The sequence below is a fragment of the Mesoplodon densirostris genome, chromosome 14 (assembly GCF_025265405.1).
Source record: "Mesoplodon densirostris isolate mMesDen1 chromosome 14, mMesDen1 primary haplotype, whole genome shotgun sequence".
NCBI classification, from domain to species: domain Eukaryota; kingdom Metazoa; phylum Chordata; class Mammalia; order Artiodactyla; family Ziphiidae; genus Mesoplodon; species Mesoplodon densirostris.
In genome coordinates this window covers 69,900,608-69,926,060 of record NC_082674.1, presented here as the reverse complement: position 1 = coordinate 69,926,060, position 25,453 = coordinate 69,900,608, and the positions used below count along the sequence as shown (strand labels likewise).

Genomic DNA, 25,453 nt, shown 5'->3' with positions numbered 1-25,453 from the left:
GCTCTTTGTTCACTAAATGTCCCAAGAGTGGGGACATCTTGGTGCCCCGTGTCCTGTCCTCACGGCCTGTCTCCAGGTGTCCTTGCTGGAGTTCAGGCTGTGGGTGCACACACACAAGTTCAGGCTTGTGGAGGCAAGAAGATACCTGTCATCCCTGAGATGTGTTTCCCTGCCGCTCATAGTGTCACAGACTCAAGAGATCCCCTTCCCTGACTTTGCTGCCTGAGTTTCCTCTTGTGGATGAGACCCCGAAATGTTTCCTCCCAGTGAGCATACTGGGTTTTTTTTCGGTCCAGCAAAGTGCTTGCAACATAACAGTTATTCAATAAATATTTGTGGAACAGAGGAAGTTCCAAGAACTGTAGTAAGAAAAGATGAATCATGATCCCTGACCAGAAAAAAATGAAATTAATATTTGCAAACCAATTAGACACCATGATAATTGAGAACTGCTGGGTCTGACTTTCAGTTACCCTAACCTAGACTTTTATGCACTACAAAATATCAAAAATAGTTTTTCTTTCAGGGCCAATATTAGGCATATTTTAAGTTTTAGGGGGCAGTAAGAATGTGCCACTGAACTCTTCTTCGCAAAAGATTTCTCCCTTCTCAGTTGTTTTCTGGAAAAAATTTTTTTTTAAGGAGTTCACAATTTCAGTAACAGAGATAAAGGGCTTAAATGCTTTGTCTTGCTAATTGGAAGAGTTAAGATAAAAAAGGTTTACTAGTTCCTTTCTTGTTTCTCTGGGTCAGGGATAGGAGGGCTCTGGATGCCTAAAGGAAGTAACATAAATATCACTGAAATAATGCAAGAGTACAGAAAGGGTACATTAAGTTTTAGACTTCTTGCTTCTGCGTGAAAACGTAAACATAGAAGTTGTGTTCAGTCATTTCACACAATCACGAGCACCATCCCAGCGAGCATACTTACCCCAAGCATACTTGGGGTTCTAGGTAAAGATTATGCAGCGTGAGGTAGCTTCCTAGTATTTGGCGATAGTGGAAAATTAGGAAGATAGGAACCTCACCATCTCTCTTGGGATTTAAAAGCTTCCCTTGAATGCTGTTCCTTCTGCCGTTGGCTCCTCTCTGTGGCTTGCAGACAGACTTCATTAGAGGCAGACAGACAGGCTGCCACAGTGCCCGCATCTTTTTTTATTTTTTTGCAGTACGTGGGCCTCTCTCTGTTGTGGCCTGTCCCGTTGCTGAGCACAGGCTCCGGACGCGCAGGCTCAGCGGCCATGGCTCACGGGCCCAGCCGCTCCGCGGCATGTGGGATCCTTCCAGACCAGGGCACGAACCTGTGTCCCCTGCATCGGCAGGCGGACTCTCAACCACTGCGCCACCCGGGAAGCCCCAGTGCCCGCATCTTAAAACCATGTGGTGGTGTGTGTTTTCCTTTCTTTTCCTTCTTGGAACTTGTGTCATAAATGCAATACGTATTTGCAAATGCAAGGTGACAATTTCGACTCAGAAACGTGCAGGAGAGTTGCCAATTAGGGCATTTTCCTCAGCTTGGACGCCTGCTGTGAGGGTAGTTTGAGTTTTCCTTTTAAAAAGAGAAATGCATTTTCCTCATTTAAAGACCAGAAAGGAGTCAGGTGCCACGAAGTTTGTTCCTTTGCACATGATCACACACATATTAACACTCGGTGCATTCGGCTGGAGCTTTCCTCCTCAGGCTATTTTGTTGGCCCTTTTGGTTCCTTGACACAAAGATGGCCCAACTCAGCGCATAGGTTATGACTTCTGTTAGTTTCACATTTGGAGGTTTTGTTTTTTTTCTTCTTCTTAAAAAAAAAAAAAAAACAATTAGAGAAGTACATTATTTTAGCACCCCACTGTATTGGCCAGCCTTTTTTTTTTTTTTTTTTGCGGTATGCGGGCCTCTCACTGTTGTGGCCTCCCCCGTTGCGGAGCACAGGCTCCGGACGCGCAGGCTCCGGACGCGCAGGCTCAGCGGCCATGGCTCACGGGCCCAGCCGCTCCGCGGCATATGGGATCCTCCCAGACCGGGGCACGAACCCGTATCCCCTGCATCGGCAGGCGGACTCTCAACCACTTGCGCCACCAGGGAGGCCCTGGCCAGCCTTTTGAAAATAGAAATGGGCCGCCACTGACTGGGTTTGAGATGGTTGCAGGTGGAGCTAGGGAGCAGGGTTAGGGACTCGGCGTGGCTCTCCGGTCGTGGGTAGAGGAAGGCCGTCCCCTGGGTGCCGGGGGTGATGTCTGGGTGGTGACGCCGTGCGCTTTTATTTATAGCCTGCCTTATTCTAGAAGAGGCTTTAGGTGCCTTAGCACACTGGATCCCACAGGGACCTTAGGAAGCTTGTAGAAGTTAAGCAGCCTTTCCAAGGAAATTACAGCAGTTGAGGTGGCGGAGGAATGAGAGTCCAAGGCCGCCCATCCCAGATTCGTTTCTTCCAGCATGTTGTCTTGATTCTTGGGAGGGAAGCAGAATTCTTGGTTTCCTGATTTAAATTTCAACTCAAATGGCCCTAATTCTGAAAGGCCTGGTGTGTGTTAGTGAAGGCTACTGCCTTTGCGTGGGCTGTCCTTCAACACAGAAATGATGACTTGTTGTTAGATCCTAATTCCATCCTCCCTCAGTGAGGGAGTCTCAGTCTACGTGTGGACAAATAGAGTGAACCCACGACCCTCAGCTTTCACACCAGCGTCACACTGCTGAGGCTGAAAGGATACACGGTGGCTTTGAGTTCAGGCGTTGAGGGAGAAAAGGAAGACGCCTCTAATTTAGAAACATCCGGGGAGGGTTTTCTGTCGGCCTGTGGGTTTCCTGAGGGTCAGGTGCTCAGAAGGCCCTCCGTCCTCCCCGTCTCACCGGCACATTTCTGTCTCACCACCTGCCCTCTTGAAAAGCGGGGAAGCTGGACAACTCTCTGGACATTCCCTCTCATCGCTTGGTTCCCTCCGCGAGAAGTCTGCTGCGGTAATTTGGACACGACCCCACTGCAGGAAGAGTAACGGGCATTTGTTTTCAGATGTGAGGGCTGACCAGAGATGAAGGAGCTGGTCTTTGTGTCCCTTACGTGGAAAGGCCTGAAGGGTTACTTTGTCCTCTTAAGTTCTCCTCTTTCTTCTTGGATTCTCAGAAGCTATACCTTGGCTTCAGGACTGTGTTGCCTGTCATAGTCACCTGGTTGCTTGAGTCTGTGCTAATAAATCCATCTCCTGTCATCGATGGAGGGAAACAAGGTGCAGCCGTATTTTATCACCAGGATTGCACTTGACCCTGTGCCATGTGCCGTCCTTGCCCCTCGGTTGTTCTTACCGACACCCCTGTGACGTGGACAGCGCTGTGACCCCACCGACGGGGGACGAAGGTCCCCGAGTGGAGGAGATGCCGGGTGGGCACAGCCGTGGTTCCCGAGCCGGGCCGGGAGCTCTGTCCTGCAGCTGCAGAGGGTCATCGGCTCCGTGTCTGTGTGAGCACAGCTGTGGGTACCACACTCAGGAGGGTGAGCTTCCAGAGCCTGGAACCCACGGGTGGAAACTTGAAACGAGCGAGTCAGAGGTGGACACGTCCACGGACGCTGCCTGTTAGACGGACAGGGAGTAAGTAAACCGTGGCCGTTCGAGTTGGACACGTGGGCCCGGGTGCCGTGAGCAGATGGCTATTTCCTGACACAGGGTTGGCCTCCCCCCCGCCGTCTCCATGGTGGGGCTGTTCCCCGTGCCAGATGGCCCCTCGGGCCACGTCATGTGCTGAGTGGGGACCGACAGACAGGGTGACGTTCCTTTCAGGATTGTGAGTCACCCAGCTGTGAACAGAGCTGCGGTGCAGGCTGTGCCCTGGGCTCTGGGGATGCAGGGGAGTGTGATGTGGGCACGAGGGCCAGTGGGCCTGGGGAGGCTGGGTGTCTGGAAGGGCATTTGGGGACTGGCATTGGGGCTCCTGGGACTGGCCCGCGTGGGACCCCGCACCGCCCGCTGCAGAGGCAGATCTTCAGATGTCTGACTGTGGATGACAGGATGGGGCCACCCTTCTGAGCCCGAGGACGGGGGCTCTGCAGGTGGGCGATGCTGGAACGAGGTTCCAGGCCTGTGGGCTTTGTTTGTCCTGCTTTCCCCTGTCTAGGCTGTCGCCCAACCCTGCTTGGTGAGCTCCTGGGCCGGCGCTGGACCCCATCCCGCTGTGACCGCAGAGAGTTGAGAGAGAGTTGTAATTCAGTGTCATTTTCGTGGAACTGTTTTGTCCAAGTTGTAATTTGAGTCCCTGCCCAAGCTCTCCAGAATAAGTGGAGAGCTTTCCTCAGGTTTCAGGTTCTAAAGTTCACAGCTCTTCCCATCACGAGGCCACAAGCGAGGCCGGCTCTTGGACACGGTGGGGACGTGCCTTCTGTTTCACGTTTGCGGCAGCAGGAGCATGTTCCACAAAGCCCTTGAGGAGCCGGTGCTCACGACGGCAGGGTAGCTCTTTGTTGCTCTCCTGAGAGATGCCCAGCAGAGCGTTGCAAGATGGGTAGGGATTAAGTCCCTCGCTTCTCGTCTGGGGGAGGGGACAGGAGAGCTGCGTCAAGCTTGTTGGAAATGCTCGTGATATAAATGGATAACAGACGTTTAGGTTCTAGACTGGGAATTACGATGCATCTGTAAGACTGCGCTCTCTCTGTGCCCCCCATCTCTTTGTGTACCCCCTTTATTCCGAGTAGTTACACTCCAGCCTCCCTGCATTGGGATCACAGGAAAGCTTCGAAGAAGACTCTCAGTATAACTCTTGTAAAATCAAGTAATGGGTATTGGGGGTATATAAGCGGAAAATGACTGTTACACATTTTTGACAATAAATAATATCCAGACTTTTTTGGTCATTTCCTTCATGTGAAATGTTGAGAAGGGAAGGCTGATCAACCTGATGTATGGAAGAAAACATTATTTAAGTTGTTCAGATTGAGAAGTAATGATACGTAAATGAAGCTCGGGAAAGAAAGAGGGAATTGATTCTTTATCAAAACTCCTTTGTTCTACTAATTGTTTGGTTTATTACCTGTGGTTCACGAGTCTAACAAACCAGCAGAACCATACTGTTCTATTGGAGAGCACAGGACTCTTTCATCATCACTTTTGGGGAAAAAGTACAGAAGAGGTGACTTGCCGAAACTTCAGCCATTCTGTACTAATGACTGTGCAGAACAGCCGTGCCCATTCTCTTTCTTTTTTCTGTTTTTCAGGGTCGACATGTTAAAACAGGTCAGCTGGCAGCCATCAAAGTTATGGATGTTACTGAGGTAAGCTTGGGTCACAAGTGTTTTTAAAGAAATCGTTAGATAAAAAACAAGGATCCCCCTGTCTCTCCAGCCCACCATTTAAAAGGAATTGTTGTGTTTGGAGAATCGATCTTAAGCACATTGCATTCATGTGACACCATGGGTTCAGAAGGGCCAGCAGATGAGCTGGCTGAGGCTGTTGCAGATGGGTCCCAAGTAACTAAGAATCAGTAGCATTTTCTTAAAAAAAAAAAAAAAACCACACACATCTGAGTGATGTCATCCTTGACAATATAATGGACCATAATTGGAAACATCTTCTCTAATGGCAAAGAAAAGATTTGAGAAGGGATCACAGAGGTCACCTGAGTAGGGAGGTTGAGGTTGGTGGGTGGGAAAAGCTTCTCTGGGGTATTAGGGCCACATTTGGGCCATTTCTTTTATTTTTAACATGGGGAAGGAAAACAGATACAGCCAAGTTCCCAGAGGTTTGAAAACAGAAACATCTGCTAGAATGCTGAGCAGATTGTTGGCAAAATTTAGTAGCAAAAAATAGTCCTTGAAATGGTCACATGAGGATTTACTGTGTAGCTTTAGATGGGAAAGAGGAGAAATTAACTCTAATGAAAGGTAAGTGTGTGTGAGCCCGCGTGTGTGCGTGTACGTGTACTCATGAGGCCACATTTAATTAAAAAAAAAGCCACGGGTTATAATGAGCCAAGTCCATCTTACTTTAAATTATTTTCATCTGAAACTTTATCCGCCCACGATTGCTTCTAACTTGCCTAGTTATGAATAAGATTTACATCGTATATCACAGATTCTAGAGTGAGTTAACCAGAAACCGTGAGGATTCGGGATGGCTTTAAATCAAGCCCCAATCTCCTAAGCCTGGGGTCCATTGTGGGCGAAAATGGCTAAACTGGTCTCCGGTGTGCCGTTGATCACCTCGAGGGGCTCCTTCTCCACCCTCTTCTCCCCTCGGTCTCTAGTAACACGCTCATCGCCAGCATGCATATTGTTTGAGTAAGAATTAGAAATGTTGTCTCTGGACCACAGGGCAACTGGTAGAACCTTATACAGATATTTGAAGATGGGACATTTTATGCAGTGACTGCTCTCTTTTCTCTGTCATTTTTTAATAATGGAAAAGTACCATTGCTTGGCTGGCCAGAAGATTCTTGTAACCTCCTGGGCGATTCTGTTGCGTTCTAGTGATTCCGTTGGATTCTTTCCAGTTAAATGTTAATTTTAAGATTACAGAGCAGTGAAGGAGCCGCCAATTCTGACTTCCTGTGATTTAAATACCACAGCCGGTTATTGATGAAGTGCCCTGTGCGTGGACCGATCGGGGCCCTTCCCACTGGGCCTCTGTTCACGCTTCCGTGCAGATGGCTGGTGGTGTAGCTGGAGCCTGCATCGTCTGACAGTTATCCGCACCCTCCTGACTCGGTTACTGCCAGACTTGGGTACCATTTTAAACGTCATCTTTGGGAATTCTATGACGCATTTGCCAGCCCTGAGAGTTGAGGTTCTTTCCTGGCTTCAGCCCATGCTGCCCTGGCTGACACGCTGCTGACATCTCCAAGGGCATCGAAGTGAGCTTGTCAGCTCTGTGGATGTCTTGTGCAATGTATGATCATTGCTTAAAAAAAAGTGTGCAATATAGGAAAGTAAGAAGGCACGTTGACTCCTCATTCTTCTCCCAGCTAGAGTCATCACTGTTGGTGCCCTGGTGCGTTTCCTCACCGTCATCTCTCTGTGAGCACAGCTGTAAAACACGTACCCGTGTGCGTAATAGACACTTCTGGTGAGCTGCATACAGGAGGTGTTTCCTTGCCTGAAAAAAATCAGGCAGTGTTGGACAAGTGCATTTTCAAGATTCCTTTAAAAATAATTATGCAGAACCCCTGTGTTCAGGTAAAATGAAAACCAGACGGTGAGTCTTCAGAACAAAATACAAACCCAATCAACCATTTACTGTGTTGGCCTCTCAGTACTGTTTCTTGTGTGCTGTTTTCATGCAGTGACCTCTCTACAGAGTGACCTTGGTGCTGTAGCTTGGAGCACACTCAGCGCCCCGAGCAAGTGTGATTGCGGGTGGAGAGCTTGTGCAGCTGGGCCCCTGGAGAGCAGGCCTCCCACCCTCCACATCAAGGGCCTGCCTCTCGGCTCTTCTTGCAAAGCTGAGGGCATTGGCCGGGGTGGGACCTGGGAGCAGGCTGGCAGGAGGGAGAATTTGCAGCTGATGTTTCTTGTTGCAGCTCCAGCAGGAGGGGCTGTTTTAGAGGGTTCTGTGGCTGAGAGCGGGGTCCTGCGTGGTTTCAGACTCGACTCAGTTTCATCTCAGGAGCAAAAAGGTGTGGATGCTTAGCCTTAGGAAGCATCATAGACTCGTCCTGCTGGTTGAGCCTATTCTCTAGGTGAAATTGAGAGGCGTTACCAGGCTACTGGTTATTCCTCAGGTTCCGAAGGCCAGAGGAGAGCAGGTGTGGGGAGGGAGGTGGCCCGGCTGCTCTGCCCCCAGCTGTCAGCAGCCCTGAATAAACGCACTCCAGGCCGGCTGCCCCGAGTCCAGGTCACCTGCTGCGCTTGATGATGTGACCCTGGAAAACAAAGCAGACCGAGAATTCACATTTCACCTTGGGCTGAGGTGCCAGGGGCTGTCTGGGTAACTGAGGGGTCTGGAAAGGAGGCATTTATTTGCTCGAGATGGACAAATGTCTTTATGTTTCTTCTTGGGCTTGAACTATTTTAAGAATCGATTTTCTTTAGGATTTTGAAGGGCTCTTTTTAAAGAAAGCGTGTCACTTATCTGATTGGTGGTGGGAAGGATCGAAGGACGTGTTCCAACTGGACAAGACCAGGACATGAGATCTATAATGTGTTGGTTTTGTTTCTTAGATAATTATAGATTCACAAGAATTTGCAGGAAAGTATACAGGGAAGCTCCTTGTACCCTGAACCCAGTTTCCCCCAGGGGTAACATCTTGTGTAACTATAATACAGTGTCACAACTGAAGTCCTGCATGAAACAAAGCCAGCTAAGGATTTGACCAGGACTCCAGTGTTTGTTAGATTATAGCAAATATGTCTGCCTGCATGGCTTAGAACCAAGGCAGCCACGGAGAGTCGGCACTGATACAGTCCACAGAGCTTACTCAGATTTCCCCAGTTTGACGTGTGACTGTGTGATGTGATGTGTTTTGAGGGATACTTGAGTTGGTAGTTTGAATTCTTGATAGCCCCTTCATTTCAATCTTTGTGTCTCAATGTCAGACTTGTATTATTCCCATCATGCATAAGGGACTGAGAGTTTGTTTCTTGCAGTTGCGGTATCACATTGTTTCTATTTAACACTCTGGAAGGTAAAAAAAAAAAAAAAGAATTATCTAGATCAGTAATTCTCAACTCGAGGCCCATAAATTCTTTAGGATTTGTTTCTGAGAATTTTGTGTTTTCATTTTAATAATTCCCACCCAACTTTTTATTATGAAAATGTTCATAATTACAGAACTGTTTAGAAAACGAACATTCTCTACCCTTCGCTAGATTCAACAACTGAACATTTCATTTGTGTGTGTGGTACCTGCGTATTGTTGTGATGCCAAGATGCTTCACTTGTAAATACTTGAGCACACTTCTCTTAAAATACAGTCATGGGCCTCCCTGGTGGCGCAGTGGTTGAGAGTCCGCCTGCCGATGCAGGGGATACGGGTTCGTGCCCCGGTCTGGGAGGATCCCATATGCCGCGGAGCAGCTGGGCCCGTGAGCCATGGCCGCTGAGCCTGCGCGTCCGGAGCCTGTGCTCCGCAACGGGAGAGGCCACAACAGTGAGAGGCCCGCATACCGCAAAAAAAAAAAAAAAAAAAAAAAAAAACAGTCATAATCATAATACCACCTGAGGGGATGAGTGATTTCAGATTGTCACCTAATGTTGTCAATTTCAATATCCTCAGTTGTGGTGAGAAAGGTTTTCTAACCATTTTTTCCCAGTCATAGTCCGGTGGAGGTTTATGCATTACACTTGGTTATTATCTTCTCTCTCTCTTTTAAGATCCTTTTAAAAAAATTGAAGCATAGTTAATTTACAGTGTTGTGTTAGTTTTAAGTGAACAGCAAAGTGATTCAGTTATACATACACATACATACATATATTCCTTTTCAGGTTCTTTTCCATTATAGGTTATTCCAAGATACTGAGTGCAGTTCCCTGTGCTCTGCAGTAGGTCCTTGTTGTTTACCTGTTTTATATATAGTAGTGTGTTTATGTCAACCCCCCAAACCTAAATTTATCATCCTCCACCCCACCCCCCATCATCCTCTTTGGTAACCATAAGTTTGTTTTCTATGTCTGTGAGTCTGTTTCTGTTTTGTAAAGTTTGTTTAGATTCCACATATGCGTGATATCATATGATATTTGTTTTTCTCTGCCTTACTTCACTGTGTCTCTGTGTCCTTCCACATTGCTGCAAATGGCATTAGTCCATTCTTTTTTATGGCTGAGTAATACTCCATTTTATATATATCCGTCAACTGATAACTGGGTAGAGAGCATGAGGTACATATATATACACGACGGTTCGCTTATCTCTTAAGTCACTTTTGCTCTAGATCAGTTCCTCTGCGCCTCCATGTCCCTCCTACTATTTTTTTTTTTTTTTTTAAAAGAGAAAGCGACTCTTGGAAGAGCTCAGCCAATTGTTTGGTAAAATACCCCACATTCTGGATTTGTCTGATAGTTTCCTCATGTTGTGCTTTAACTTGTACCTCCTCCTGTATTTCCTGTAAACTGGAAATTAGGTCGAGGCTTGATTAGACACAGAATAAGAATTTTTTGGCAAGAACACCTCCTTGGTGGCATTGGGCTCTTCCTATTGCGTGACCTCAGGGAGCATGTCCATCCTGATGGTCCCAGTGTTAGTGAAGCCAGTGTGACTTCTTGATGGAGGAGGCGACTGCAGAGTTCCCCACCGTCGAGGGGCGCCCTCAGCTCTGCACTGGGAAGTAATCTGCAGGTGATGCAGTGTGAATAGTTACGACTGCAAGGTGGTGGTTTTCAGAGTCCGTCTTCTAGGCTTGTTAGCTTGCATCAGTCTGTAAAGAAGAGTTTCCTTTCTTACCCACTCCCACCCTTTCTTGTCTTCTTTCTTATTCTAGATACTGCTGTAGACATGGGCAGTTTTATTCAGTGTGTTTCCATCAGTTGTAGCTGCCATTAGTATTATTTAATGAAATCATGCCAGATCTGGCCATGGGAGGGCGCTCTTTCAGGACTGCCTTCTGTAGCCCTTTGATATGACCCCATTAGTTTTTGAGTATTTCCTTGTTTTTTGGCACAAGTAGATATTTGAGGCTCATCTTCCAGAATCTGGATCCCTTCCTCTGAGGAGCCTTAGTTCCTTTCAGTGGGAAATGCATTTAGAAACCAATATCTGGATGCTAAGTGTGCTCGTCACTGATGAGGTTTTCTGCTTCTAGGCCCTTTTAGTAGATAGAGCTTGGGAATGTATTTCTCAAAATCAATTTTTCCTTACTTTTTAAAAATCTTGTGTATTTTATATTTCTTTCTCTTTTCTCCTAGCCTGAAAAATCTTGGTTCCTAATAAAATAATATATATGTTGGTTTATCCTTTTTTTTTTTTTTTTTTTTTGCGGTACGCGGGCCTCTCACTGTTGTGGCCTCTCCCGTTGCGGAGCACAGGCTCCAGACGCGCAGGCTCTGGACGCGCAGGCTCAGCAGCCATGGCTCACGGGCCCAGCCGCTCTGCAGCATGTGGGATCTTCCCGGACCGGGGCACGAACCCGTGTCCCCTGCATCGGCAGGCAGACTCTCAACCGCTGTGCCACCAGGGAAGCCCTGCTTTATCCTTTGATAAACATAAAATCATTTCAGAATTACAATAACAATGTTATCACTTATCAGTAGGCATGGAGTGAAGTTTTATTTCCCTGAAGCTGTTTTTGTCCTTAGGCTATATCTGTGACAGATTTACAGTGCTATATTCAGAAGTTACTTGAAATACTAATTTCTCTGTATGGTTTATCAATTTGATATGTAGCTACTAGCTTCAGTTTCTATTTTAATTCATTTATAGGGTTTCCTTTTTCTCCTGATTTAATTTTTGAATGTGTGAATCATTTACATGTTTCACAAGTCAAAACTATATAAAAAGGCTTATATTTCAAAATATAACTTAAAAAAGCTTAGGCTTGATCGTCTGGATGATGGACCACCTTATACCCAAATACTGCCATGCAGTTCCGTGCCCTTATTTGTGTTTGATAATTGCTTTGGGCAAAGGAGGGCTCATCCTCTTGGGGTGATGCAGAGAGAACAGAGGCAGACAATATGGAGTGTTTTATGGCAGACGGAGATGAAATGGTTCTCTGTGGGCTGATGTTTCTCTGCAGCCCACCACTGCCCCCAGTCCAGTCTTTGGGCTGGACTGGCCCCGTGGTCCTTCCTTCACTGGGCCTTTCTGGCGTAGGATGGGGTCAAAGTGGTAGATCCTCAAAGTGTGGTCTCCCAGCAGGCGCACCTGGGAATTTGTTAGAAACGCAGTGTCTCAGGCTCCATCCCAGACTCCTGCATCAGAAATGCTGGATCGGGGCCCCAAATTCTGGGTTTTAGTAAGCCCACTAGGGGATTTGGAGGCACCCTCAAGTTTGAAAACCCTTGTTTTAATGGACCATAAGGAAAGAAGCCGCCCCCTCACACCTGCAAGTTGGATTCCAGCTCAGAGACACTGAGCCCTCGTGCTGAGGAGCACATTGCTAGTTGGATTTCAGGGACTAGAACTCAGATCTCTGATTCTCAACTTACAGAGCCTTTGAAAGTATTAACAATTTTAAATGTCAGGTTCTCAGTAGGCTTATTGATAGAGCTGATATGGTCTGGACCCTAAGGGATGGGTGGATATTGCCCATCAGATCAGCCAGAGCAGACTGTCTTTTAGTCCTAACAGCTGAAGTGTTGGTGATGGATTGAGGCATATTCCTTGGAGGATGGGAAGATGCTGGGCCTGATGCTCACTGGGGTGCAGGATACTGGTCGGCAGGTTTTGGTGGGTGCCCTCCCTACTCCTGGCACCATGCTCCTAGAGTCGGGAGAGTGAGAGCTGTGTAAAGCCTAGCCTCTGCCCGTGGTCAGGCTGGGGAGGCAGGTGCCACAGAAGAAGCGGCCCGACGTAGGGCACATCTGATGGGCTCTGATGGGCTTTGAGTGCCGTCTAAGCTGGGTCCACAGAGGAGGAGCCGGGTGCTCGCTCCTGGGGCGTTCAAGGCCCTGTGAGGCCTAACAGCTTTACTGCCATTCAGCGGGAGGGGCACGACGTACTCAACGTGATGCTCTTGCTGGTCAGAAGTGAGAGCGCAAGGAAGTGGGGGAGAGGTCTCTGTGGACTATGACCCGTCGTCCCTTCCTTCTGGTCCCCAGAGGCCAGTTAGATGCTGCACGCCTGACAGCTTGCTCCTGGCTCCTGGCCCGCAGCCTCCTGTGACTCCGGCAGGCCGGCCACGGGGCTGACCCCGTCGTCAGGGGAGCGGTCAGTGCATCAGTATCAGCTCAGCTTCAGCAGCAGGCTGTGTGGCCCCTCTTCCAAATACTCTTTCCTTATCTTCTGTTTCTTACCTGCCTTAACGAACTACCTTCTCTCTCTTAGCTGCCGAGAGAGAAATGCTGTAGAGGTTTGTGGGATGCTAAATCTTATCTGGCATTTTCTTACCTTCAGTAACTTCTAACTTAATTTGAATGATCTTGTTACTAGATTTCAGCTTCCTAATTTGAATTGTCTTCCTTCCTCAGCCTTCCTGTAGTTAGAGGTCACAAGTTGTACCTCTTTATTGTTATTGTAATATTGGTATAAGGCAAGTCCTTGAAGAAAAGTTCTTAAAGTTAATTAGAAATTGATTAAGCTTTGATTTATTATAATTAAAAAATAGGGCAGTAATTTTGAGAACCAGTGGTCCCACTGTGTCCACACCGATCACACCCTTATTTTCACAGTCACCTCCCTAAGAAGACTTCTAAGATTTTTTTTTTCCTAATCACCCCAATGAAAATTTACAGTCTGCACACATCTGCTCATGTACTGTACGTGTATCTTTATACATAAAACTGGTAGGTTTTTTCCTACACCTCTTAGGACCACTTTTCATCCCCTTAGAGGGCGATGTCACCCCATTGAGAACAGCTGGTGTAGAGCAAATACGCATGGACCAAAGAGCTAGGGTGCGTTTTGTACTATTTCTAATACTTCCTTCTTAAAAAAGTTCACTAGATACTAGAACTCATCTTCAGTGATAAAGTGTAGAGTGGATGAAGTGAACTGATAGTTTTTAAGGACTTGTGCCAGGCATTGCATTGGGTGTGGTACAGGCTCGGCTGGAATTCATGGATGTCCTTCTCCCCTGCGTCTACAACAGATGGAAGAACAGAAGTGGGACCTGGGCCACAAGAACAGACTGACTGTAAAGCCTGCTCCTCTTCTTTTTTTAATTTTACATTTAAATTTTCTTGAAGTATTGATTTACAATGTTGTGTTAATTTCTGCTGTACAGCAAAGTGACTCAGTTATACATATATACATTGTTTTTTCACATTCTTTTCCATGATGGTTTATCGCAGGATATTGAGTATAGCTCCCTGTGCTCTACAGTAGGACCCTGCTGTTTATCCAGCCTGTTTATACTAGTTTGCATCTGCTAATCCCACACTGCCAGTCCTTCCCTCCCCCAAACTTACTCCTCTTCCACTATCCTTCTTTCTCTAAAAGTAATAAGAAGTTAACTTAGGGTTAAGCCAAACTGCTCAGCAGATAGGTACCTGTGGATGTGTTCTAAAGATAACTCTGCTGGTGAGGGTATGACAGTGAGATATTGTAAAGGATTAGATTTTTTGTTCTTGTCAAGGATAGAATGTGTTTCTGTTTGGGATTGATTTCTTCTAATTTAAGAATGTAACTGGGAACTTACAAAATATGAAAATTCTCCTGTTCTTGTCTATTTCATAAATAAATAAGTAGAGGAAGGTTAAGACTAGGTGAGCTGTATACTTTATATGTTGTATGTTTTTCACACTGAAAAGCCTTCATTTTATGTACAGATGACAACACGATGTTATGAAGGTGATTGATTGACCTGCCCAGAGTTCCATAGCTCACTGCCAGCATAGCACCCTGATCTTCTTTTCATTGCACTGTGATATCTCCTAGTTCACTCTGGGAGCACAGCTCTGTGTCCTGTACTTGGGGTCTAACTAGCACCAGCTAACTAGTCACAATGCCCAGTAAGTTGTAGGTACTCAAAACTTTTTTTTTTTTTTTTTTTTTTTTGCGGTACACGGGCCTCTCACTGCTGTGGCCTCTCCCGCTGCAGAGCACAGGCTCCGGACGCGCACGGGCCCAGCCGCTCCGCGGCATGTGGGATCCTCCCAGACCGGGGCACGAGCCCGTGTCCCCTGCATCGGCAGGCGGACTCTCAACCACTGCGCCACCAGGGAAGCCCTCAAATCTTTGATGAATTGAACAGGGTGTTCTGGTTTTGTTGGGCACTTGGAGAAACATGTAATAGTTGTACAGTATTGGTTTCATTGTCCAAGAAAATTATAGTAATGTATTGTTGCAACAGAGAACTCTTGGAGGTATGACCGTGTTTTATAGCATTCTCATTTTTTGTAATAAAAATATTAAAAATAACCGTAGGTGTCACACATTAATCATAAATAAATAATAGTAAAACCTGCTCTTCGCACTTGAACTACATTCCTCTAGGAAAGAAAATAAAGGAGTCTCTTAAAATTACCAGTGGTTAGAAAGAGTGAGTACATTTCTGGCTTTTGTTTTTAGAACTAATAAAAATGATTTATTTACTTTTCTCCTTTTTCCTGTGAACATAAGTTTGAGGCCTATAAATATTTTTCAAAGTGAATTTATAGTTTATGAGCCTCATCGAAAGTCAGCCGCATTTATTTAATAGTCACGTCCTGGCTTTTACTGTAAGACAGTGTTAACACCTTTGGTAGACTGGGGCCTAGAGTTCAGTTTAATAAAGCTCCAGCTTACTTACCTGTAAAATGGAATAATAATTCCTACTTCACAGGCTTTTGTCAGAATTAAAATTATATAATAGATGTAAAGTGTCTAGCATATAACTTTTACATGGTGAATGACGGTTTCTTTGTTCCTTTCTCATTAAAGATGCTGAAGACGTTTTAACACACACACCTGCCCTCCTGAGCGGCTGTTCTCTGACCTCTCCAGGTGGCCCTCCTCCTCTGTGTCCATCCTCTCTGCAGGCTCCTGCCTCAGGTGGCTTCTTTGTCCCCTGGTGTAGTCACACTGTCTGCTTCTTCGTGACCACTTTTGTCTGGCCCTGTGAGCTGTCTGCTAGGGCTGTTTTAATGGCTACCTGGAGAGCAGTTTCCACATGATGGTTGCATGCTTATGTTAATTCTGTACTGGGTTATAAACTCTGGGGAGCTAACTGTTTTAGGATTCTCATAGCCTTTCCAGGCTTTGGACAGAGCCCATCACATGGGTGGCACTCAGCTTCTGTTTGCTGCTTCTGAAGAATGTCCTGGCAATTTTAAAGGAGAATTTCCAAAGTGTTTTGAGTGTTGGCAAAAAAAAAAAAATCTATATCTATATCTGTCTCTCTCTATGTACACCCTTTATAACAATAGAGACAGCCCTTATTTTAATATGTATGTATTTTTTCTGTTGCTTTGTGGTTTACAAAAAAGAAAGAAAATTAAATCGGAAAAGAAAAATATGACCATCCATTCTTACTGGAAATAAGAAAAAGTACTCATGGTTTTGGTCAGATGCAGTTTGTGTTCATTGGGACTGGAAGGGGCATATGTCAGCCACGGTTTGCGGACTTTTGTTTTCGTGTCTTTAAATGCTGTTCGTGAAGTTGCACTAACTCATTCATTTAAACAATTACTAAACACTTAGTCTTTTTTTTTTTTTTTTTTGCGGTATGCGGGCCTCTCACTGTTGTGGCCTCCCCCGTTGCGAAGCACAGGCTCCGGACGCGCAGGCTCCGGACGCACAGGCTCAGCGGCCATGGCTCACGGGCCCAGCCGCTCCGCGGCATATGGGATCCTCCCAGACCGGGGCACGAACCCGTATCCCCTGCATCGGCAGGCGGACTCTCAACCACTTGCGCCACCAGGGAGGCCCACACTTAGTCTTTTTAATGCAGACTCTTCTCAGATGTAGGGTGGAATAGAAAGATTAATTAATTTTGCTCCAGAAGGAGCTGTTCTTAATCTCTTGGTAAAATAAAACTTGCCTTGAAAAGGGGCTCTTTGTAATCGTTGATGAGCCCTCCTCTCCAGGCAGATGCAGCTTCCCTGTCACTTCATGGATGGAAGGCATTTTTCTAAGGAAAACAAATAGTTGAATTTAAAGAAAACACCCAGCAATTTTTGTACAACCTGAATTGCTGTTTTCAAAAATATGGACACTGTACTTTAACAATCCCATCCTCCCTCCCCACTAGCTTTTTTTTTTTAATTTGGGGGCTATAAATGCAAAATTTTATTTTAAAATCTTGATACTTCCCTTCTTCCATTCCTAGCAAACTTATTTTAAAAAGTTGTGCATTGGAGGTCTTCAAGACCATCTTCAGGCTTAATGATTCCCTAGAAGGACTCACAGGGCTCCTTCTATGACTGCGCCCTCAGCCGTGATTTACAACCAAGGAAGGACACAAAGCAAAGTCAGCAAAGGGAAGAGGCGCATGGGATGAGGTCCGAAGGAATCCATGCACAAACTTCCAGGAGTCCTGTCGTGGTAGAGTCAGGTACATAATTCCTCCAGCAGTGAGCTGTCCTAACACGTGTGCAGCACTCTCCAACAGGGAAGCTCCTCAGAGACGCAGTGCCTGGAGTTTTATTTGGAGCTGGTCATGCAAGCACCCTCTGCCTGGCATGTACCTGAGATTTCAGACTCCCTGCAGGGAAGTAGGTGTTCAGCATAAACCGTATTGTCTGTTCCAACAACGCAGGAACAGGGAGCCACCCTTCTCAATCCAGGGGATGGTGGGAACCCTCCCAAATCCAAGCTCTGGGTGCCAGCGCAGGCTGCAGCTTTGCACACAGGCCTCTGCAGGGGTAGCAGCCTCAGGCCTGGGGGTCAGACTCTTCTCCTGGACCCTGTGCAGCATTTCATTGGATGTCTGGTCTCCTGTGAGTCCCTCATCTTCCCCCGAAGCCTGTTCCACCCACAGCCATATCCTTTCTCCGTCGGGGGGAGAAAGGATATGTCCCGCCTTCTGCTCAGGGCACAATAAGCCCTGGCGTCCTGCGACCGCTGCCTTCCTGTCAGGTACCGCTCACCCCATCTGTTAGGAAATCCCGTCAGTGCTGCCTTCAGACGGTATCCAGTTTGGCTCGAAATCGTCGCGGCCAGTGGTGGCCAGTGGGACAGATGGGCCATGGGTCAGTAATTGTTGACTCCGGATTAGAGGTACAAGAGGGTTTGTAAGCTATTTTTTCTGCTTCTGTATATTTGAAATTCATAAGAAGTTAGCATAGTTTGTGAGTCTGTAAGAAAATCTTAACACATGTGAATCTTGCCTCTGTGTGTGTGTGTGTGTGTGTGTGTGTGTGTGTGTGTGTGTGAAGTATGACATGCATACAAAAGAGTACACAAATGACAAATCCAGGACATTTCTGAAAACTGAACTCACCCCACTCATGAATCAGCAATAAACAGAGCGTAGCTGGCAGCCCAGGAGCGCCTGGTGGCCCTTCCGGTCACCACTCCTCCCCCAAGAGTAACCACCCTCCCGACTTCTAACACAATCCATTACATTTGCTGTGTTTGTGGTTGATGTGCATGGAACCGTAAGGTACTGCTGTGTCTGCTTCTTTGACTTAACCTTACGTTTGCGGGACCCGTTCACACTGCTGCACGTAGAAAGCGCTTGTTCATTCTCTCCCAAGAGAACAGTCTCCTCCGGTGGGTGTGGAGCTGGCTGAGTAGCCTCGTGCCCTCTTGCGTGTAGCAGGTGCTGAACTGAATAGCTACAGAAACAAGCAAATTGACCTGGTGGAGGAAGTTCTCCTTGAACGGATAAGAGATGCTCAGTATAGGGAAAACAGACCTTCGCTTCTTCTTGTGTTTTGGGCATGATTAAATATTTCTTTTCTGGTTTAATTTTATCTGCTTAACTGCAAGAGTCAAGAGAAAAGTCGGTGTCGCTAACTTCTGACGATCAGGGATAAAGTGTTCTGTGGGAGCTTCTCCCTGCACTCCATCTCCCTTGGCTTTGAGTTTCCCGGCTGTGACAGGTCTTCAGCAGAGGGTTCTCACCCAGCGCCCTCGGGGAGTCTCCGTGTCACAGCGCTGCGGACTGTTCATCCTCTGTGAGCCGCTGGTCATTTTTCTGCTGACCCTGCGATCTTGGCAGGGGTCCTCCCCTCCCCGCTTCAGGGTTAGAGGCTTGGGGTGACGTGCAGACGGGGAGATGGACCCTGACGAATGGGATGCCAGCCCATTCCATGGGGGCCAGCCCGAGTTCTTGTCCCCCCCTGCCCTGTCCAGTCCCCCGCCCCCTGCCCCAGCCACGGTCCCTCCCAGAACTTCGCAGGAGACCCTCTCAGCGCTTGCTCCCTCTCCTTTCTGACGACAAGGGTGTTTTAAGACAACACACAGCAAAGCCTTTGGTGAGGCATTTTGTTGTAGCCTTAGGGCAGCAGGAACAGTCGTAACTGTTAGGTCGACGGACTGTGTGGTCATGTGGTGTTTCCTGAGGACGAGTCCCCTTCCGTGGGCCCCTGGGTGACCACTTCTCCTGTGAGTGAGAGAGAGAAGGTGTTTATACCAGGAAAGAGCTGGCACCCTCCTTGTTGTGGTTTCATTTCAAGGAAGCATCTAGTCTCCTCTCAATTTGGTTCACTTACCGGAGAGGCTGGATGTGTTTTTGCCTGAGGCTAGAACTACAGAAGACCCCCTGGTTATTGCTTCTCCTTAAGTAGTTTAGAAAGAAGAAACCAGTTTATTTGGAAAATAACTGCAGAGATGGTTTTGTTCAAAAGGGGGAAGGAAAAGAAGACCCTTGAGAGAGAGGAGGTTAAAATTTGGAATCACGAGGTCCAGGAGCAGTGTCTCTCTGGACCTTTGCGAGAGCAGGGGCCGGACTGGACTCGACTGTCGCGTACGATGCCGTGCTTGCGAACCTGACTGTTTTGTTGATGTGATAAATGTAGACCTGATACTCTGAATGAGGCACATGGTCCTGACTATTGCCAGAGATGCCAGGCCCATGGACCTGACACTCTGAATGGTGTCCCCGTGCACGTGGCCCTAACTCTTCCGAACGATGAGGGTGGTGTGGGCGATACTGCTCACACAGTAACAGCGGGTTTTTTTTTCCCACTCATTTCCCCTACCTTCTTTTACCTAACACGACACGTCTTTACGCTGGTTTGAGGAAGTACAGCGACGTGTCTTGCTGTGCTTGTGTAAGTGCTTCATGATGATACCGTGGTTCACATGGGGTGTGTGGTGGCGGGGAGGTTTAGGGTACCTGCCGTTTTCGCTTAGTCCACAGAAAGGGCAGAAGGTGGAACGTCAAAGATGCTTCTTCACAGTGACGCCTAACAGAGTGAGTGGTTATTTCTTCAGGATAAGCCCCACGCCTTATCCGTAACCCCAGTCCTAGGTATTTGCCTCTATGTTAGTGTTTTCCCCTAGGGGAGGATGGGAAGCAGATGAGCATTGCTCCTTTCTTTGCTGGTCGGGCTGGAGATAACTGGACCCGAGTGCTGGACGGTGTGGGTGCGCCGTGCGTGGGGTGGTGGCCTGGAGCTCGTGGAGAGGGCTGGCTGGCACCGTGCACATACGAGGACTCTGCCCCTTATCTTACCCCACGGTGCCCGTGCCTGTGACCCTACCCTGGCTCTGATACAGCAGAGTTCACAGCCGAGGCTGCTTCAGTAAAGCCGAGGTCATCACAGGTGGAGAACGTTTTCTTAACTGCTCTGGTCACGGGAGCTTAGATGTTTAAGGTCTTCTGGGCCTTTGAATGTTGCTGCTTAGTTCTGTTCATCCTCTCCTTCCCCCAAGAACAGTTTAGTACACTTAACAGTGGTGAGTTTTGTGGTATATAAATTCTGGCTCTATAAAGCAGTTGGAACCAAAAGTTTAAATGACTTCTAGATTACTGTTTTTGTTTTTATTTTTATTTATGAAATGTAGATATTCTAGGGAGAAAATCCAAAGAAAAAGAAAGGTGAAAAAAAGCATTTCATAATTCTGTCCCCTTGGTTTACTGTTAACATGTTAATAGGTATTTTTCTAGTTTCATATATAGAGAGATATGTATATATACATATACATGTAAAATTGTTCTTTAAATGGTGAAATAGCCTTTTCTCTAACATTAAAAGTAATATACGCATCTAGAAAACAGGAAGATGGGAGAACGTTTTCCCTTGCCCTGCGCCCGCCTCCACCAGGATGAGTGTGGTTGACTTCTTGCCGTGTTTCCAGCCTTTCCTGGTATTCAAGCTGTTTCTTAGTGCTGCTGATTACTCAGAATTTCCAGTTGAACGTGTGTGTTTATCTGTGTGGCTGCATTTAGTTTAAAAATAGGTTTGTGTCTATCCTAGGAAGATTTCTCCTAAATAATTTAGAAGGTGAATTCCTTAGCCTTGTCTAGTCTCAAACGTACACTTCATATAACTTTGTTTTAGTCGCCACCTCACAGTAAACTTCTTCCCGTAAGCTTGTTAGTAGTGCACGTTTACTCTCTATGTTCACATAGTGGTTACTTCTTCTCTCCGTGTACTGTGTTTGGGCAGTGTGTCCTTAAGATTGTAAACTACTTCAGAATAGGCCAGTTTGAGTAATTTCATACCATGTGATGAGAAACGCTTTCTAGTTTTAGTTCTTACTAAGGTCTTGAAAAGTGGGCACTCACTGCCACTGTACATACTGGTTACTTAATATACTTTTCCTTGACAGATGCTCCTTAAATAGCAAGGTGTTTGCCATTGTCTTTATTCTTTTAACTTATCTGGATATAAGGAAAAGCGAAGTTAGGGAAAGGAAGCAGCATATGACTTAAAAAGGCCTGACTGTTTGAAACGTATGTACTGTTCAAACCTCTTTGATAGATTGTGTGTATTTCTGTTGACACTTGACTTACACCTTCCCTCGGTTGAATAGTTGAGGTGGTTCAGTCCCAGTGTTTGTTTCCATATCATCTCCAGCATCTGTTGCTTCCTTTGTGTGGGAGGGAGATGCTGGCTGCCAGGCTGTCTCTAAGTGGGGCTGTGACATCATGCCTGATGGATGGACACAGCTGTGGGGTCTCCATGTGTGCTTTGGCAGCAGGCACACCAGGCACAGTTGGTCTGAGAATGTACTTATCTTCTCCTGCAACTCTATGAAAATTATGTGGTGTACAGTGGAATAATGCCAAGGGTACTTACTTGATGAAGAAGGCATGAGTGATTCAAGAGCCCAAGATGGTTTTCGGTGCAGACTTGAAGATTTCAGTGAATTGAAAGTACCATTGTCTTACTGAGTTTTTGCCTCTAAATCACTTAGTGCAGTGCTGATGGAGACATGCTAACTTTCTTCATTCTAAGTTTAATAAATGGTCATTTTGGTAAAGCCGGTAGTTGAAACAGCAGGGAAGACTGTGGCCAAACAATCAGAGCGAATTTACTTTGATTCAAGTCTCAGAAGGTTTGCTGTGTCTGAGATGCATTTCGTAGCAGCTCGTGTACATTTTTACTTTTTTTTTTTTTTTTTTTTTTTTTTTTTGCGGTACGCGGGCCTCTCACTGTTGTGGCCTCTCCCGTTGCTGACCACAGGCTCTGGATGCGCAGGCTCAGCGGCCATGGCTCACGGGCCCAGCCGCTCCGCGGCATGTGGGATCTTCCCAGACCGGGGCACGAACCCGTGTCCCCTGCATCGGCAGGCGGACTCTCAACCACTGCGCCACCAGTGAAGCCCTCGTGTACATTTTTAAATGGAATGTTTAGGGGAGATTCCATGGTACCACTGGGTTTTTTCCTTTATATATCTCTTTAATGTGTATATATTAATTATATTTATATTATATATTATGAATTACTACATACTATAATTTATTTACGTAATTAAAATTTAATTACTTGTGGGGAAGCCTTTTCCCTGAATTGACACTGGTTTTTATAATATTTGAAAAAGTTCAACATGCTATTTAAAAACACATGCGTCTCTAGAATTTGTTACTTATTGTACCTCTAGGATTTTATGACTCCCCCCCCTCCCACCGCAATAGTTAAGGATGTCCTTGTCTTCAGTTAAAAGTAACCACTGAGGGGCTCTTAGCTCTGAACAGCGAGCTTCAAATTAACCCTTTATTTACTCTGGACTCTTAACTCCGGAGGCGTTTCTGTTTCTTCCCTTTAAAAGCCGTAGAGAACCTTAAATTTAAAACCCAGTCTTCCCCCCTCCTGCATCTGTGCTTAGTTAGATAAACCGATCAGTCTAATGAATTCTGCACAGAGGCTACAGCGCTCTGTGTGCCTGTTTTAGCCCAAGGCTCAGTATTCCACAGACAGACAGCTAGTGAGTAGACATGCGTGTAAACATCCATGCACAGACGCGAGGTCGCCCGCTTATCCTGAGCCTGGCAGGAGAAGAGGGTGTTTTCTGATTTCTCCTACAGATGTGTTTAGTTTCATTGCTCACTCAGTCCAGGCTCTGGTGCTGTGGACGTGCTTTTGCATCCTGTGAGCGTCCTTGCTCCATCCTGTGTCCTGTGATCCCTCTGGTCTGGGTCCCTCCTGTGCTGGCTCTTCCAGCCCCTCAGCTCTCTCTGGAAGGTCTGTCTGCCTGCACCTTGGCGGGGCTCCCCTCCCCCGGGGGCGGCCTGATGCCCTTTCCTGGTGTGTCCCTCCATCTCTGCATCCTGCCCCTGGCTGCCATCTGTGCAGAAGTGGCCTTCAGCCAGCTGGCTGAATGCATGTGTTCCGTGGAGGAGCCTACACAGGGACATGGTTCTTGCTAAAAGGCTGTCAAGAAATGTGACATCGCAAACTCTCGGCCTTCGTGTTCGGAGTCCCGGCAGATGGTGAATTTGGTGGTTTGTGCTGCTGGTTGGAGGTGGATGGCCGGGGCTGGTTCCACCAGGATGACCCCCTTCTTCGTGCGTGGGAGTTTGGGTTGGTGAGTGACCTTTCCGGGTTTCCACTGGAGAAATGTATTTGAAGACGGAACTAACTGGTTTGCATTTCGGTGGAGTCGCCATTGAGGTAGTGACTTTGTACGTTGTGTTGGTGGTGACGGCCCTGGTTTCCTTCCCTTCCCTAGTCCAGCCCCATCGCCTTGAGGGCAGCAAGGGGTCTCTGTGGTCCGACTCTTGGCCTCTCTGAGAGTTCCAGTTTTAACACACCCACTCCGAGGTGGCCAGCCTGACCCCAGGGCCGCGCGGACTCTCACTGTGTGTGTTGCTTCACAGACACTCAGCACATAGGGCGGCGCTTGGTGGTCTGGGGGTTGGTGGGGGGCGTGCTGGGTGCTCTTTAGGGAGCGTCTGGGTGACCGTTGCATCTGTGATGTCCCAGGCCGGCTTTTCTGGTCCCTCTCCAGCAGTTCCAGACTGCAGCTTACTCTCCGCAGTGTGTACGTGTGTGTGTGTGTGCGTGTGTGCGTGTGCGCATGTGTAAAAGGAGGAAAAATGGATTAGGTAACGTGATCTCACGGAGCTATTTTTAGACCAGCATGACTTATTACAGTTTTGTGAGCTGTGCATGTAATACCCTGCCCTGCAGTTCTAATAAAGTGATGAATAAGAAAAAGTTTGCTGATCGCTTATCTTTCCAGTGATGTAAAAAAAAAGGAATCTACACCTTTCCTTTGCTTTAAATAACTGCTGCTTTGGGGGGATGGGGGACTATCTGAGGTAAAAGAAGTGAGGTAGATACGATACTGAAGTTGCATCTTCAGAATTTGGGGAAACTTTTTGTTTGTCTCTTTATATTGGATGGCCTTAATCCTGTATTATTGCCTTCCACTTTTAAAATTCAAGATTTGTTTTCTGGAAAACACTTTTTTTTTTCCTGTATGCGATAAAATACACGTTTTAAACAGTAACCCTGTCTATCTTTTAAAGTCACAGTCAAAAGAAAAATTATTTTCTGATAAAATACAAATAGGACTCACCATCAGCAGTACCACTTATTGTGATCACAGCATGTCTCAGAATGAAAATACTGGGAACGAAGCTGTAGCAGGGTGAGTTTGTCCCCCTTGTAGCTGTGACGCTTCTTACAAGCTTCAGAATACACTTGATTAATACCAATCTCAGCACTGAGTCATCTTCTTTCTAAATGAATCACATAATGAAGATAATTGGTTCTCTCTCTCCTCCCATCTTTTTGGTATCTGTTTTTTTGGCATCTCTCCACATTTTCCCAAGAGGAGCACCTGTAGTTTATCGGTGCGTTCTTGTATGAGCAGGTGACATGTAGTTAAGGACGCACGTCGCTAACTGTTCTTTAGCAGGAGACCTGAGCAGACCATGCAGTCAGCTTACAGTGGGATGACTGTTTCAGGATCTGGCTGTTGGTCTCGTTGGGGGCCGGCACCCTTGCTTGGCCTCTCAGCTGTCACAGCAGTGAGTTTGATAAGCCTGGCAAGCGTCCACGTACCTGCTGCCCGAGGGCAGGTGACGCCGAGTTCACTGGTCTGAGTTCACCGGGGTTGCCCTTGACAGGCTGCTGCAGGCACGCTTTGTGTTCGGAGTTGTATTACATCCGTTTATAGAGCAAAAGATAATTGTAGTTTGTTTTCCGAACATCATGTTTGAGTACCTGCTGTGTGCTGGGCACCATGGGGGTCTTTGCATGTTACCTGACTTTTCTCTTCCTCCACCCTGGGGTGTGACTCCCCAGCCAAGAGTGGAGTAGTTTCCTTCTCTTGCATGCAGGGAAACTGAGGCTCGAGATTTACTCTTTTTAAAATTTTATTTCTTACTTTAAAGATCACCTGTCTCAGCAGCATCCAGCTGTACACAGTGCACACATTTAGTCTGACAGGGCCTGTCAGGGGCACGGATGTGAACAGGGTGGAGTCCCTGCCTTCCTGGAGCTTATGTCCTCACAGAGGAGGTAGATTTTTTTTTTTTCTGTGTGGTACGAGGGCCTCTCACTGTTGTGAGAGCAGGGAGGGTGGGCCGGGTGGGGAGCAAGGTGCCAGGCACCGTCGTCAGCT

General features: G+C 46.8%; 1 protein-coding gene across 50 annotated transcripts in view; it reads left to right on the top strand.

Annotated features, from left to right (window-relative positions):
- MAP4K4 (mitogen-activated protein kinase kinase kinase kinase 4) overlaps positions 1–25,453 on the top strand; it is a 173,249-nt gene that overhangs the window by 74,132 nt on the left and 73,664 nt on the right. For all 50 annotated transcript variants that reach the window (XM_060116737.1, XM_060116740.1, XM_060116752.1 and 47 more), the window contains one exon: positions 5,193–5,249. In XM_060116737.1, coding sequence (XP_059972720.1) covers positions 5,193–5,249 — 57 coding nt within the window. The remainder of the gene's footprint in view (positions 1–5,192; positions 5,250–25,453) is intronic.